General features: G+C 39.7%; 2 protein-coding genes across 6 annotated transcripts in view; one reads left to right on the forward strand and one right to left on the reverse strand.

The window, feature by feature from the left end:
* Positions 1-2,779, forward strand: part of fank1 (fibronectin type III and ankyrin repeat domains 1) — a 65,776-nt gene extending 62,997 nt beyond the window's left edge. For all 3 annotated transcript variants that reach the window (XM_072557575.1, XM_072557576.1, XM_072557577.1), the window contains 2 exons: positions 638-682; positions 799-2,779. In XM_072557575.1, the coding sequence (XP_072413676.1) occupies positions 638-682; positions 799-849 (96 nt within the window). In that variant the 3' untranslated portion in view covers positions 850-2,779. The remainder of the gene's footprint in view (positions 1-637; positions 683-798) is intronic.
* Positions 2,780-2,841: 62 nt separating this feature from the next.
* Positions 2,842-16,931, reverse strand: part of adam12a (ADAM metallopeptidase domain 12a) — a 350,417-nt gene continuing 336,327 nt past the window's right edge. For all 3 annotated transcript variants that reach the window (XM_072557568.1, XM_072557567.1, XM_072557569.1), the window contains 2 exons: positions 10,014-10,129; positions 2,842-4,492 (listed from right to left, as the gene is read on the reverse strand). In XM_072557568.1, the coding sequence (XP_072413669.1) occupies positions 4,441-4,492; positions 10,014-10,129 (168 nt within the window). In that variant the 3' untranslated portion in view covers positions 2,842-4,440. The remainder of the gene's footprint in view (positions 4,493-10,013; positions 10,130-16,931) is intronic.

Raw genomic sequence — 16,931 nt, forward strand, 5'->3', positions numbered from 1 at the left:
TATTTGCCCTATCTGGCCAATGCGGTTGGCATGTCCTCAAGCACTATAGATTTCTGTTGTCTTCACTTCTTTGAGGTTCTCTCACAGTGACACAATTGTCCATAAGCTGTATTTAGTGCATTTATAATGCATTCTCTGGTCAATTCAACAGCAGTAATTCCTGGTGTCATGTTGCAGGCCTTCTTGATTTTGGCTGTTGTGTGTTTCAGTTTTTTATGTTTAAGCTAATTTGCCAACATTTTTAATTTTTAATCCTAGGATTTTTTTAAATTGAAAGGAAAATGGAAATAATCATTCCCTACTTTTATTTAGGATTGTTTTCCAGTATGATATAGAACAAGTCGAAACTTTCTACACCTGGAAATTGAATTTGATCAATTGCCATACTTTTACCAAAAGTTATTGCATGTAATTTGAAATACAGAACTTACCATATTTGAATCTTGTCAAGCTTTTTTTGTGATACGTCAATACATACCAATTTCTATATAAGTTATAGGGAACAAGATGTTTAATATCTGAATTGATTACATAATGTACATTAACACAGTAGATCACGTATACTATCTTTAGCAAAATGCCAATATTACTGTTTTTAGACCTCTGAATCCTTACATCTTTCTCTATTTGATTCCAGTATGGTACAAGTGTCCTAGAGATGGCCAAATCCTTTAGCACAGAGGTATTTTACATTTTGTTGATACTCTTGTTAACTCAGGATTGGATTAGTATCTTATTTACGGTACAATTACTTTATATTTTTATTTAATGATGAATGGCTTATATTCTGTTCCACAGAATGTGATCAGTCTACTTGAAGAGTATGGAAGACGAGAACTTACAAGATGAAGGGAGACTCGGGAAATACTCAGGAGATTGGGAACATCAAAGGCAAATCTCATTCCAAAAAATGTTGGAAATATGCAACAGGTCAGGATGCATCTGTGGAGACAGAGTTAACATTTCATCCTGGAATGTTATCTCTATTACTGTCCATAGATGTTGCCTTATTTGCCTGAGTAATTTTTTCAGATTTCCAGCATCTGTAATATTCTGCTTCTGAATGAGTATTTCACCCCAATCACTGTTTTACTCACTGACTAAATTCTGCTTTTCAAACTTGAAATCTTACTGGCAAAAATTATTATTGTTGAAGTATCTGATTATTTTTTCATAATCCCCTGTATTTTTAGTGAGGATGCAAAGCCCTTTTTTTTTCTACTGTTCTGACTGGGCTACATCAGTTGTCCATGAGCATTAGATGGGAATGCTATGTTTCTGCCTGTGTCATTCTGAATCAGTTGGTAGTAGGCTTGTAACATAGTTTGGAATGTATGTACTTCTAACCAAGCCTTCAACCAGTGCTCCAACATTGATCACCAGTGCTTTCAAGCATATTAGCCAAGGCACTTCTTACAGTTGAGATATTTTGTTAAGATCTTTATGAGGCTCATGTTTTTACAATTAAAGTTGGTCTTGGATTTCAGTAAGAAATTGAAAATAAGATAAGAGAAAATTTTATTTAACAAAGTGCAGAGCAAATCATTGGCTGACAGACAAGTGGATATAAATGAAAACACAATTTCAAATAGGTTATGGTATTTTATACTGGATAGATTTGGTGACAACATAATTTTTTTTAATGATACATATGTATGGAATAGGTCTCTCAGTTTTAATACATTGATTAATCTGAAGTGCACTTTCACCCTATTTTGATTTTATTTCAGATAATAGCACTCATAGTTTGCTTTTTATTTTTACTTCTTAGTCAATTCTGTATAGGATTTACAATCAGCCATGAACCTTATTTTAGAATTCACTTCACAGAAGACTTAAAGGAGTATCCTTTTCCATTTATGGCCAAGTATACTGAGCATAAAGGGCTGAGTTTCATTTGCGTTAAGATTGTTTTATCGAGACATAAAAGAACCACACCTTCCTGATGTTCAAACTTCTTCCGTAATCTGCCTAAAGGCTGGTTTGACTGACAACGTAGCTATCTCCACCACAAGTAGGTTCTGAGTCCACTGCAGCTGAAACAAGTATCGGACCTCATGGTGTTGGAATCAATCTGGTCAATGTCAGCTAAATGAGTCATCCGCCGCCAACAACCCTAAGGTGTCCTAGGCAACATTCACTTTTACATGCTCATTGCAATCTGGATCTAGGAATGATGATGGTGGAAGCATTTACTCTTTATCTGTCACATGGCTGACCAGGAATCTCTCCCACTGTTACTGCCTGCCAACAGTGTGCTGGAAGGACAGCAGAATGATACTGTACATGTTTGGTCCTATTATGAATGCATTTCCTCTGACCATTCAAGTCAGGGATTGAGGCTTAAATCCGTAGATTCTGGCACAAAGGCAGGAGCACTACCCATTGCATCAGGAAACCTCCTTATGCTACATCATGTAGCTGAAACTAAAGATTGTAATTACATTTAAGTAACGAAACAGAATGGCTTGCTTCTTCAAAGTTGACCTCTATTCCAATGGGTTGTCATGAGGTTGGTTTAAAATTTTATTTTAGTATTAGATTTTTAAGGTTGTTTGAACAACCTTAAAGTGTTGATTTATGAACAACATCTTCCTACTCCAGTTGGTTGAGTAGGTTTTTATGCATTAATCAAAATTGAAATATCCTTGGCTTGCTTCTGTGTCTTGCCGGAAGATAATTCTAAATGCAATTTAAATACAATTTCTGACCTCAAAGTATTATATGTGTTACCCAGAAAGATTAATGTATATTTCATGAATGTAAGACATATGGAAGGAAAGCTTCTTTCAGTTTCCTCTTTTCTAGCTAATACTGTTATAATTTCACAAAGATAACTGATTCAATGCAAACTCTTCTTTATTTTGATATAAACTTATTAGTGCAATCTCAAAGAATTAAAACTTGACGATGCACAAAATAAGTACTGACACAAAGGGAATTATTTGAACACCAAGTTTAGTGAATAATGGACAGTTCACAAGCATAACCTTGAATCAACAGTAGAGGAAAACAAAATGTGGAAATTGTTTCCCTGTAAAACCTAAAATGCACAACAAACTTGAACTAGCTTAAATGGAATGTTACATACATTTCATTTAAAAAAAAGAGCTCTGAGTGGCTAGCTGACCTTCTAGTATATGTAAATGCTACAAAAATGTGAGTATAGTTTAATCAATAAACTAGAGACACTAATAACAAGTCTGGAATTTTTAAAAATCATTTTACAAAATGGTTGACCTGAAAAGGAAACAATGCAGTGATTTGATTTTTGATGAATTCTGTGAATCAATCCAATCTGTGCTGAATTTCCTCATCCCAATTTGATTTATTCTAATTCCTTCTGTTTAAGAATAATAGCACATTGTGTTTATTGGTGCCCTAGTAACTTTAGAGCAATACATTTATTCTGCTTAGTTGCAATTAAGCAGAATTTTTTTTCACTGAAAATGATCACAATTATGACACTCAGAGAAATTTTCCTTTAAGAAAATTCAGCTACTGTAAAAGTGTCTACCACAGTGCACTGCATTGTAATAAATATTCAACATAAATTAATAATTTACACGTACCTGAGCAAGTACACAGCACCATAAGGAGCCACAGCACCAAAAACAGGAGCTCAGAATCCCTTCATCTATCAGTTCTATTATAGTACACAAAATATGTTAAGCACCAACTAATTTTATCACAACCCTTAGTGGTGTGAGTTTACCTCTTATTTACAGTATAAGAACGCATTTCAAACGGTTGATCAATCACTATTAACATATTTAGCACTTCTGTTAAATTAAAATGCCTAATCATGTGGTTTCTTAAGTCATACAAAAGTTTGATTGATTTTACAAGAGCCATTCATGGCCCTCTGTCATACAACCCATAAAATGACTGGATCTGATGACATAGTACACAAGGGTGTCCATGTGGTATCTTGCTTACACAGTGAAGGCACTGATATATTTTGGTGTGTTTACTGTTTAAATACATTGCTTTGATGGCATATTAGTTAAAAATGGAATAAAATGCATCTTTAGTGTGGAAGCAAATTGTACACTAAAAAAAACCAAGTGATGTAGTACAATGAAGCCACTACGGCATATTGCTACGGTTCTTTGTGGTACCATGAGATATTAATCATAGGAGGATGACAGGACCACTTCCAATGTATAAAAGACTGAGGTACCAGCATCTCTCAACTATATGCAGATAAAGAATATTTCTCTTCTAGTTAGGGTAAAAGGAATAGCTTGGCAGTCACCTATACCTTGCTATCTGTTGCCCATGCCAGTCAAGAAATGCTAGCACAGAAATGGATATATAGAAGAACACTTCCTACTTGCAATGCTGGTTAATAAGAAGACTAACTCCATTTAGAATTCTCTTGTAGTGCAAACGTGTTTGGTCAGTCGCTGGCAGGTAAATTCTTTTCATCATTCGATGTCAACATCGTCGGTTAATTTTACTGTACTGCTGAGGCTTCTTGGGCGCTGGTCTGAAATAAATAAGACTATAATCAAATTAGGATAGAGCTAATCACAGTTGCTTCATGTATCTGTTTGGTCCTCAAGGTTTGTTCAGTGGACCTCAACTATACTAGACATACATTATTCTGTTTGCTATTTTAGCATAAACTTTATCTAGTACAAATGAGCTAGTGATGCCACAAAAACAGTAGCTTGCATTTTCATGGTGCTTTTCACATAATTAAATATTATAATGCAATGCACACGAACAGATTAAGACACTGAGGCAACAAAAGTGATATTCAAGTAACCTAGTTGAACATCTAGGTTCTAATAAATAGCATCTTAGAAGAAAAGAATTCTGTAGAAAGGTTTACTGAGGGAATTCTAGAAAACTAGTCCTGAAGGCACAACCACTGAAGGTGGGGTGAATAAAATGGGGAATGTGCAAATGGCTGAAGTTCCAGGAATGTTGAGTACCCCAGAGGGTTGTAGGGTTGGGGCAGGTTACATGGATATAATGGGATGCAGTGAGGAAGTGAACACAAAGGTGAGAATTTAAAGTCAACAGGCTTGACCTATCCAAAGACAGCTGAGATCTCCTAAATACAGAAGCACAACAATTTACAGGCAGGTGTGATTGGTCATGGGATTCCACAACATTGATTCCGGAATCCATGATGTTTCAGGTTAAACATAGACATAGAACTAATGAAACAATATAACTGTCATCCTCCCATAACTGGTGATGCATTATTCCCACATACTGAATATCATTTGGAGGGAATAGTGACAGTAGTATAAACAGAGAATGCACTTTGGATGGGAGTACCTCAGTACGGCCCGCAAAGTGCTGTTGGCCATCAGTAAGAACTACACAGAATCACATTTAGCTGTGTCTCAGTTGTGAGTCATCTAGTTTCTGAGTCAGAAAATTGTGGATTCAGATGCAACTCCCAAGGATGTGAACACAAAAATCTAGCCAGTCAGTAGGGTACTGTTAGTTGGATGAGATAGTGAACTGAGGTCTATGTATTTTGTCAGGTAAATTCAATGATTGAAGATGAGCAAGAGAGTCATATCTGATTTCTTGACCAAGAAATATTCCCAGGCAAACATCACAAACAGAACATCCCATCACAGTCACACTGCTGTGTACAAATCGGTTGCCACTTTTGTCAAAAATATTTCCAAGGAGCTTCAAGGCCAATGAATGCTCTGTGGTTGTGAAAGATGCTATATAGATGCTCGTCTTTTTTTTTATCTGCACTAAATTTAATTGTGTTGTCCAACACACCCCTCTCTGGGAAGTTCTGGACAACGAAGGGTACCCTATCGGTTGCAGCACGTGTCTGTCTCCTGAGGAGGTAATTACAGTTCCTTGCTGTGGCACGTTGGTTAGAGATCCTGCGTAGAGAAGAAGTCTTGTTCGAACCTGTGCATGAAGATGTTGGCATATTGGGGTGCAAATTTGGTCCCCATGGCTGTTCCATGTGCCTGGATGAAGAACTGGTCGTCAAAGGTAAAGACGTTGTGATCGAGGATAAAGCAGGTGAGTTGTAGGATGGTGTTTGGAAATTGGCAACTCTCACAGACACTCACAAACCCCACCCCAGACACACACACACACTCACTCCTACAGACACACACTCCCACACTCACACATGCACTCCCTTACAGACACACACATGTACACTCTCTCCCACACTCACAACCCCCCACCCCAGACAGACAGACAGACACACAAAAACCCATATGCACACATATACATATATGTTTGTGGGGTGAATTTGTACTTGCAGAGTTACATTGTACTTTGCTCAAAAACTGCATGAATTCATGTAAGACTCTGTTAACTCACTTTTTAGATTAGAATCAGTCTAAACATTACGGCACAGACATAGAACACGGGGGCTAACACCTTCAACATTATCTAGCTAACACAAATTGTTACAGTTAACCTAAGAATGTTACTTTTTAAAAAAAGTTTTGTGATTTACATATGAAAGAATTGAAACTATCATGGTATTCGATCAGATAAAAGACTCGACAAACAATCAAGGTATTTTTCAATGTATAATTTCAGTTACATCACACTGTAAACTTTTTCTATAAATTCTGTGTCTTACAATTGTGTCTTCCACAACCACCTGATGAAGGAGCGTCGCTCCGAAAGCTAGTGTGCGTCCAATTAAACCTGTTGGACTATAACCTGGTGTTGTGTGATTTTTAACTTTGTACACCCCAGTCCAACACCAGCATCTCCAAATCATGACTATTGTCTTCTGCTGTCTCTCTTTATTAGGCTTTCTCTTCATTTGAAGATTTGAATTGCAGCTGTTCATTGATAATTGTTGTACACATTCAGAATGCTTTAGATAATGAAGATATGCAGCAAGATCTGGACATCATTGAGGCTTTGGCTGATAAATGACAAATAATATTTATGCCACGTAACTCTAGAAAGTGATCATTTCATTAAAGAGAGCCTTTAACTTCTGTCTCCTGACATTCTATATCATGACCCCATCAATTAAATTTTGATGGCTATTATTAACCAGAAATTTAACTGGATCGGCCATATTAATGCTATGATTGCTACAGTCAGTCACAAAACACCCAACCTTTGACAACCGACATAGCTCCACACTCCCTAAAATCTTCACCTTCTTCAGTGGGTGTGACTTAATCAGGCTTTTGCCCGAAACGTCGATTTCGAAGCTACTTGGATGCTGCCTGAACTGCTGTGCTCTTCCAGCACCACTAATCCAGTGACTTAATCAGGTCATAACCAACAGCCAGAACTAGGCACACAGCTTGACTGACAGTATATCCATGTCTCTATGCATCTATCCCTTCATCACTGCTGTAGAATGTAATAACTACAAGACACCCTGTAGCAAGAGGAGGTGCAGAGGAGATTTTCCAGAATGTTGCCTGGGCTGGGGCAGTTCAGTTATGAAATGAGACTAGATAGGCTGTGGTTGTTTTCATTAGAGCAGAAAAGGCTGAGAGGGACTCTGATTGAGGATTATGAAGAACATAGATCAGGTAGATAGGTAGAAACTCCCCCCCTTAGCTAAAGGATCAATAACCTGGATGGATACAGATTTAAAGTATAGGACGGGAGGTTTGGGGGGATTTAAGAAAGACCTTTTTCATCCAGAGGGTGATGGGTATCTGGAACAGGAAAGGGTGATAGAGGTCAAAACCTTCACAATGTTTAAGAAGTGTTTAGGTGATCACTTGAAGTGCTATAATATACAAGGTTGTGGGTCAAGTGCTCAAAATGGGACAAGAGTAAGTCAGTGCTTCATGATAAGATGGACGTGATGAGCCAAAAGGTCTCTTTCCCTGTTGTAGGCTGGAAGTCATCAAAGCTTCTTCGATAGTACCTCCCAAACTTATGGCTTCCACCATCTTGAAAGATAACTTTCAGCAGTCTATTTCTATCCTCTGCTTTATCCCGTTATAAATTTACGCCCCTCTATCAAATCACACCATTTACTAGAATCAGAGTACATAATCCAAATTATTGACCATTAATCTATTAATATTACATTGTTGCTAGCTCTCTAACAGAATTTTCTATTAATTAGATTTGACCTTGCATGGTTAGATTTTTAAATATTTGAATGGCAGGCTTCTGCAAGTGCAAGTTGATAACTGGATACTGAGTGAACAGAACAAACAAACATGTACTTCCTGAATAAATCAGAATGAAGGTTTGTTAAAGAAAAAAGTGCAAGGACATGGAAGAAAGTGTAAATTAGATCAGGTAATTTCCATATTAAATCAAGCATAGAAAGAGAACTAAAGAAGGAGATATAACTAGATTGAGAGAGGAGAAAAGAAAACAAAACAATTTGATTCAATATTTTACATTTTTTTAATCTCTAGAAAAACAACTAATACTTGAAATAAACAAAGTGTATACCTGTACTAGTGAAATTTCATTGATAGAGAGGTTGTTTGCAATAACTAAGACTTATTATGTTCTATATACTGCACAGCAGGAACAGTAATGTCATACCGTTTAAAGTAAGTCATCAGGGAGGCAGATAGCATGATGTTGGCTTTCACGAAATTAACAGCAAGTGATTGCAACTTGGAGAGATAAATATTCATACAGCTGCCCCGACTTGAACACCAGGGAGTGACTTCAGCTTCACTGCTATTTTGCAAACAATATTTGGCCCATTGCACAGCTCGGTCAACAAGATAGCCTTTACAATTTAAGGAGGAGTGCAAAGTGTTGAGATTTAGGGAGACGGTTTTAGACCATAAGACCTGCATAGCTCAAGAATAGTGGGGTAAAGGGAAGTCAGCTATACAAAAAAAACGCTAGGTTGGAAGAATGCAGATTTTGTTGGGGTTGCAGTGCTGAGATAGAAAGGAAATAGGAAATTACCTCAATATTTTGGCTTTTTAATGACATGGATTCAAGTTGTTAACTTTTTAATAAATGAAATAATCTGTATTTATTGTTAAGTTATTTTGAACACACCAGATTTAAGAAAGCTACTTAATAATAATGCAACATTCCAGATCTGACTTCAGAATGCAAGTTGTATTTTCAGATTTCAAATGCAATTTTTCTTGATTTAAGATTATTAACAAGAAGATTACTCAGTGTACCCCATAGAATAGGCAAAATGGAAAATAATATGTCTGTGAAATCTAAATTAATAACTGCTTTCTGCTGCAGTATTTTATTTGTCTTTTGTTTCTTTTGAACTATAATGCCCATTGAATCTTAACCAATCCACATCTTCGATAAGTGGCTCTAAATCATCATTGAAATACTTTATTATCAAGCTTTAATTAACCTTTTACAATATAGAAACAGGTCAGTGTTTCAGTGTGCTGTCCTGTTCAGCAGGAAGGCACAAGATGATGCTACAGTACAAATTTTTAATTTTGGTTGTGTCAGGCAGATGTCAAACAGAGACTACATGCTTCCGTACAGAGAGTAATACAAAATTGACAAGAAAATCAATTTCATGAAATTACCAGGTAACCTCAAAAGCAATACTGGCAGGTGTTTATAAGCCTCTTGACTAGAGAAATGTTTTGAGACAGCAGGAGAACCAAGGTGAGGGAGAGAGAGGAAAGAACTCTTTTGACGCATATTACACAGAGAAACCAGTCTTTGAAATGAACACTACAAACAGATTAAGTTAAAATAAAACAAGTAAGTTAATCTACAATTCATATCTTTGTACATATGAAATTCATTAATGTCTGGGGGTTTCACCATTTATCAAATATTCACTTTTGGCTTCTGGTATGAGCCCATTCCACCAGGCTTCACATTCACACATATCATGTTTTCAATAAATATCCAAGCAATGAAGATTCCAAAGTCATATAGATGTTCATGAGTATTGGCTTTCTGGAGGTATACTAAATTGGTGCATTGCTTGTGAGCTTAGTTACGGAGCATGCATTCTTGTGTTTGACTACCAAATCTAAATCAGTTAGGCTGTATTTTTCATGGGTTTCTTTCACTCACTGTCAAGTAAAAGCTGAACTGTGTAAGTAACTCACCTGACAGGTTTGATCTGGATCTCAGGATGTTGTATGAAGGGAGCATCCAGTTGTGATGGCCTGTTTATGGGATTTGCTGGCAGAGGTTTCTGTGGAGGACTACGGATAGAAGGACCCTGCAATCAACATGAACAACACAATGAGATTTCAGTAGATCAGACTGACCAAGTAGAGAAGCAATACCTGCATTGTTCATAAATATACAATTACATAAATGCTACAATTCCTTGCTTTTCTGACTGTGATTACATGAGATGACACTGATGGAACAAATTGAGAGAGACATGAAATGCTGGAAGAGGTTTTGGAAAGAAGGAGCTTCAACACAACAGACATTTTAAATGACGATAAGAATTTTAAAATTTAAGCATTGGTGAACTGGAAGCACAAGTGGGTGATGGGTACAGAGACATATTACTGGTTAGAACATGGGCAGCAGGATGTTGGCTGAGCTCAGGTTGATGCAAGCTTGAAGTTGGGAGGCAGAATATGAGGGCATTGGAGTACATGATGTGGAAGTGCCGGTGTTGGATTGGGGTAGACAAGGTCAGAATTCACACAACATCAAGTTATAATCCAACAGGTTTCAGCGAGTTTTGAAAAAATTTGTAGGTCAGTTTGAGGTTCTGGATGTAGGTTTGCTCGCTGAGCTGGTTTCAGACGTTTCATCCCCATATTAGGTAATATCTTCAGTGATCATCTGGACAAAGCACTGCTGATGATTCTTGCTTTCTATTTATATGCTTGGGTTTCTTTGGGTTGTTGATGTCATTTCCTGTGGTGATGCCATTTCCTATGGTGATGTCATTTCCTGCTCTTTTTTTCAGGGGGTGGTAAATCGGGTCCAAGTCAATGTGTTTGTTGACAGAGTTCCAGGTGGAATGTCATGCTTCAAAGAATTCGCGTGCATGTCTCTATTTGGGATTGGGAGAACACATCCATCCTCGGACAAGCCAAACAGAGACACGCATGAGAATTTTCTAGAAGCATGGCATTCCAACCGGCACTCTATCAACAAACACATTGACTTGGACCCGATCTACCACCCACTGAAAAAAAGAACAGGCAATGACATCACCATAGGAAATGGTATCACCATAGGAAATGACATCATCAACCCAAAGGAACCCAAGCATATAAATGGAAAGCAGGAATCATCAGCAGTGCTTCATCCGGAAGCTCACTGAAGATGTTACCAAGTATGGTGACGAAAGGTCTGAAAATGAACCTTCCAGCTCAGCGAGCAAACTTACATCCAACAGGTTTATTTGAAATCACAAGCTTTCAGAGTGCTGCTCCTTCGCTTGATGAAGGGGCAGAACTCCGAAAGCTTGTGATTTCAAATAAACCTGCTGGATTATAACCTGGTGTTATGTGACTTCTGAATTTGCAGTAAACAGGCCTGGAATAACATGTAGGAAGCTTTCAGCAGCAGATTGATTAAAGAAGGAGAGAAGGCAGGAATAGGGGGTGGAAGCGGATGCATTTTGATGGAAAGGTCGTGGGGTTGGATTCAGTTCAGGGTCACGTTGGACACTGAAATTACAAATAATATGCTTCAGTCTGGCAAAGAGGCCAACATGGGGTTGTTTTGGTGGCTAAACAGAGTTGATAGTTTAATTACATAGTATGCTTTGTGAAATTGCTTACCTTAATCAATAGAGCAATATTCATGTTACTTCAATCATGCCAACTAAACTTTTTAGCTGCACAGTTATAGAGAATCAGAGCTTTTAAAATTTTGGCTTGGATGTCTAATTTTCTGCTTTTGAGTTATTTTGCTTGCCAAATGGTGACAGTTCCAGATATATTATGGTCTTGGAATCAGATGTGGTTAACTGCCACTAATACAAATGGAGGATAATAATCGGTCTTCTGCTGACTAATGACTATAATTGGGAGTGTAAATTGTACTTGCAATCTGTAAAATGTTCTATTTGCTGTTCATTTATAAAGTGCCAACATACTTAATAACAATAATTGCTTCATTCATTATGGTAAATAATAACTTTTTACAACTTTGATTTAACAGGAAGAGATTTAACATGTTAAGTCAGACAAAGAGAAAAGTACTAATTGCAGATAAAACACCACAAGCGATTTCCTTCCCCTTTCCCCACAGTAGAGGAATAAAACCCAATGTTATTTTCTAATAACATCAATTGTAATATAAGCAAATATTAACAGGTCTATCAAAAGCTGACAAAAGAGAAAAGATAGGTCACCATTTCATGAGTAAATGTTAAACAGGGACCTTTTCTTTTTTCATATGCTGCTATTGTCCAGCAGATTCCTTTTTTTATTTCAGATTTTAAGCATTTGCATCTTTTCTTTCTTTTGAAAAGAATGAAATCATGTTGGGTTCTTTAGAAATATTCATAATTAATTATGCAAGTGAAAATTTAAATGTAGGCCCAAACACTAGGAGTCAAAAGACTGATGTTGCTATGGTAATATGACATACAAATTTTTTTTAATGATACTTCTCTGTAGAAGGCAGTGGAATAATGCAGTTAGATGGAATTGTGTAATTATGTCACTCACAGATGCTACAAGTGCATTCTTAACATCGTACATCATGCAAATAATGCATGGTTAAATTTAAATATATCACAATGGTTATACAATTAGTGGACAAACTAGCCTTCCCAAGGAGGCATGGCAGAAGAGTGCTTATGTTGGTAGATGAAAGATGTGGACTAATGATCTAAAAACATAACCATGGGCAAAAAGTGGGTCCTGAGCCTGTATGCAGTGAGAGGACACAGTGATTTTTCTACAGATAGCCTCTTAAGGGGCTGCCCTGGAAGGCTCATCATTCAAAAACATTTGGAAGGTGAGGCTCAATGCTGCTGCTGAAGCCTCAGCAGTGGCACTAGGACAGGGGGAGACTGCTTGTGGGAGAATTGTTAGAATCGTGGCAGCCATTTTGTCACATAGTAAAAGTCTGGAAGCCATTTTAAATCTCATCTTAGTGCCTGCTTGCTAAAAGCCTGTGTTTCCCATGCCCAGCTAAGACGGTTGGCCTTGCAGCTATACTGATACCTGATAAACAAATTATTTCCTTGCATGGAGCTATTCTTCTCTTTGCAAGGGTCTATTTTATACTAACATCTGCTTTTCAGCTCCTAAACGACAATGTCCAGACATTATGTGACTGAAGCCAATGATTGGGCATGGTGTCTAGCTTGCTCATTATCCTGCAATTAACAGTTTGCTAATTGTTAGAATGACTGTAACCTATATAAGCACACAACTCTCTGTATTTCGTCAGAGTGACTTGTGACCATTCAGTCAACTTGTCTCTCCCTGTAAGCTCACGAATAAAGCAGTCAATACTCAAGGCATGTGAGTGGTGCTCCACTTCTAAATGGGACCACTACGAGCGAGTCACCCACTGTATACTTTTCTTGCGTCTCCAGCAGTTGGCGTAGCCGGCAGGACCTCTATTTCACGAGGTTTCCTGGAACCTCTTAAAGTTTGTCCTCTATTCTGCTGATAACCTCTCTGAGTCAGCAGATATTGCGACAAGATGGGAGAGGCGAAATGACCGCTGCAGGTGGGTGTACCTTGAGCCACGAGCTGAACTGAGTGGGATTGGGTTGTGGTGATAGAGGCTAGTTTTAGTTTAGTGATTCTTGAGCCACAAAACGGTCAGACTGTGGCGAAAGACGTGACTAGTTTTAGTTTCGTGGTCCTTAGTGATCTGATAGAGGTTGAGTTTTATTTTGGTGAACCTTAAATCATGGGCCAGTTGGGCTGTGGTAATAGAGGTTAAGTTTTGGACTTGCTCCAAAAGTTTCCACCAGCAGTTTGTGACCATTCCTCCTCTGAGCCAACAAGCATGAGAAGGGAGCTGGGTTCCCTTGTAGCTACGGGCTGTGAGACGCTGAGGCAACTTCAGGTTGAAGGAGACCGTGCCGGACTTTGTAACTAATTCGGCTGTGTCCACCTTGAGAGATTGATTTGGATCCCAGTATTTGTTGCCTGTCTCGGCTTCTCTGTTGTCTCTGTCTTTTGGCTTAGCTTGCTTCACTTTGTTGCTTTGTTTTGTTCATTCGCCCTGTTTGATCGACATACAGATCAATGGGATTGCAACATTCAAAGATCGCCAGTGATGGGCTGCCCCTGGGGATGAGGTTACCTCGTCCTGGTGAGAAGGGCGGCCCGCAACCTTTCGCTCCCTCGGAAAGGACACAGCAGCGCCATGGTAGATATGTGAAGTGTAAGAATGAGGTAGGAGAACAGCTGGTACCTCTGGGTTCAGCAGCTGACATTGTTTGGAGGGAGACGGGTGACACTCGTTATGGTATTCCTTTTACCCTTGATTCGTATGGGTGGTCCCATGGAAATTGGCCTTACACAGGTTGATTTAAATTAGACACAATTGATTACGAGTTAGTTAACATTGAGGAAGGGTATGGCAATTCCACCTGGGAATTATATGTTCCGATGCCCAGAAAAGTTTAGGGAAATTGCAGAAGGACACCAGCCCCCCAAGGTTAAGAATCACCACCAAACCTCTGGAAGTCCTCCCTCTCCCACGCCTGTTCCCATTACGCCTCCACCCTATTCTCCTCAATATCCTAAAATCCCTATTTTGACTCCGGAACCCAAACCTTTAGTGGATGAGATTGTTGCTATCGTTGTCACTCATAATGGAGGACAAGCCAGCGCTGCAGCCAGCAGTGCTTCTGCACCAACCCTCGAACATCGCCCCCATGAGTGTGGAGCTGCTGCAACAGCATCTCTGCCTGTGTCTGTTGCTTCACTGCAGCAGGCGCCTGACTCTACTAACTCTGGCCACTGTTATGATACCCATTTAAGTTGGCGACAACAGCACACTAATTCCAAGGGAAGTGTCCCCTCGGAAGTTGATAGCCATCTCGCGCCACAGTTGCCCAGAATCATGATCAATAATATGCTGCTTGACAAACCTGTACCCATGCTGAGGTCTGTGGCATCTACAGCATGCCCTAGATCCTGTCAAGCTCCCTGTTCATTTATATAATTGGCTTTTACAAACTTGGACATTTACAACTGCCTTTCACAGAATGTGCAGACCTTAATTCAACTGGCTTATGGTTCCCATTGGGCTACCATTAAGGGCTCCATTGATATTCCCTCCACACGCTGAAGAGCACTCTGACTGGCTGGGTAGACATATTAAAGATGCCATCATGAATATTGCTAGACAGCAGAATGACTTTGGTGAAGTCACTCGCTGCCTGCAAAAGACAACTGAAACTGTCCCTGATTTTCTTGCTCATTTTAGGGATACATAGGAGAGTTCAGCGAGCTCTCTAGAGCTCTCAGCGAGCCTAGAGAGGACAATGAGAAACTCACTATCCAGACCCTTATCAATTGCCTCTTGCCATATCACACTCAGATATACAAAGCCCAGAAGCTTACTTGGCAGATTGCACTCACTACCCTTAATAACATGGACAGACACAATCTTTTTGACACTAAGCATGACAGAGAGGCTTATCTGCTTTTAGAAAATACGACTCCTCAATCAAAGTTCATTTCAGCCGGATAGGAAATTTGGCAAATGGTCTTGCTGTCAGTTTGGCCACTGCCATACAGCAGCATTATGGTGGCTCACATCTTCACAACCACCATTTGCACCACTATGCAACCCCAAGTATATGACCCTTCCCCCCCATTCTCCTAGTGCTTAAGGCTGTGGCGGGGTGGGGGAGTGGGGAGTTCAGCAGGCCGCTTCAATACGCCTCTCCCAATCCCCATCTGAAAACCTACGATGACAGTGGAGCTGGAGGGCGTTTGTGCTGTCCGGTTTTGGTGTATTCCAAGGTCACTCACTCTTCTGCATCTCCCTCTCTGTGGATCTACCCCTCAGTTCAGAGTCTGTCTGTAATGTGGGTATCGCCGCTCCAAGTGTATGACCCTTCTCCCGTTCCCCTAGGCTATGGTGGGGGGTAAAGTTCTGCACTGACTGACTCACCACTGCCATGATCTACATCTGGCACTGTGCCACCAACCGATTTGTTTGCTTTTTGATCCCTCATTACACAGTTGCGCGGGGCCATTCATCCCCTTGTGCCTCTTTTCTGCACTGAGTCTTGTTGACTGGTCATCTCCTTTATGATTTCTATTGCATGGCTGCTCAACCGTGTGCTCCCAATTCATCATATTCTGTGCTAGCGGATTCGCACTTGAATAAAGACAGCTACATTACCTTACAGGTCTCTGCTATATTGGACACCAGAGACTCTCTGCTGAAGTCCTGCTGACATCTCAGCAGTCTCAGCTTTTCCTCCCCAGTACTATACCTTTTATTCCCATCATCCTCAAGACCCCCTGGACATTTAGCGATTTAGCCTCCGCAAGCTTCCCTGTTCGTTCAAGCCGCTTACCCCTGATGATTCATCATTGTTACATGCTGCTATGCTCAATCCGAACAGGATCTGTGTGCATTTCCCTGCCCGCACCATCACTTCTACCTTTTATTATGCTGGACCCCTCGGCTGCATCTTCCTACGATCGCCTGCGGCTCCTGGACAGCTTGCCGCCCACATTTTGGGCACGCCACCCTAACCATGCCGGGTTGGGTCCTTTCTGCCCCACCACATACTGTCACTTTGAAGGTTGACGCTTGCCTGCCCTCAGTCTGCCAGTATGAGTTAACAACCGCTGCTACGAAAGAGATACGATCATCATTACTTCCCTCCGACAGCAGGTTGTCCTTGTGCCCACGTGGAGTCTCTGCAACACTCCTGTCTTGCTGGTTCCAAAGCCTGGTCAAGTGGACAAAGCCTGGTCAAGTGGACAGATGGAGGTTTATACAGGATTTACAGGCTGTGACCGCCATTGTTGTTCCCTGTTCCCCTGTGGTGCCTGATACTAATGTTATTCTCACTAATGTCCCTACCTCCAATGCTTGTTTTTTTGTGG

Source organism: Chiloscyllium punctatum, chromosome 38 (genome assembly GCF_047496795.1).
Source record: "Chiloscyllium punctatum isolate Juve2018m chromosome 38, sChiPun1.3, whole genome shotgun sequence".
Lineage (NCBI taxonomy): Eukaryota > Metazoa > Chordata > Chondrichthyes > Orectolobiformes > Hemiscylliidae > Chiloscyllium > Chiloscyllium punctatum.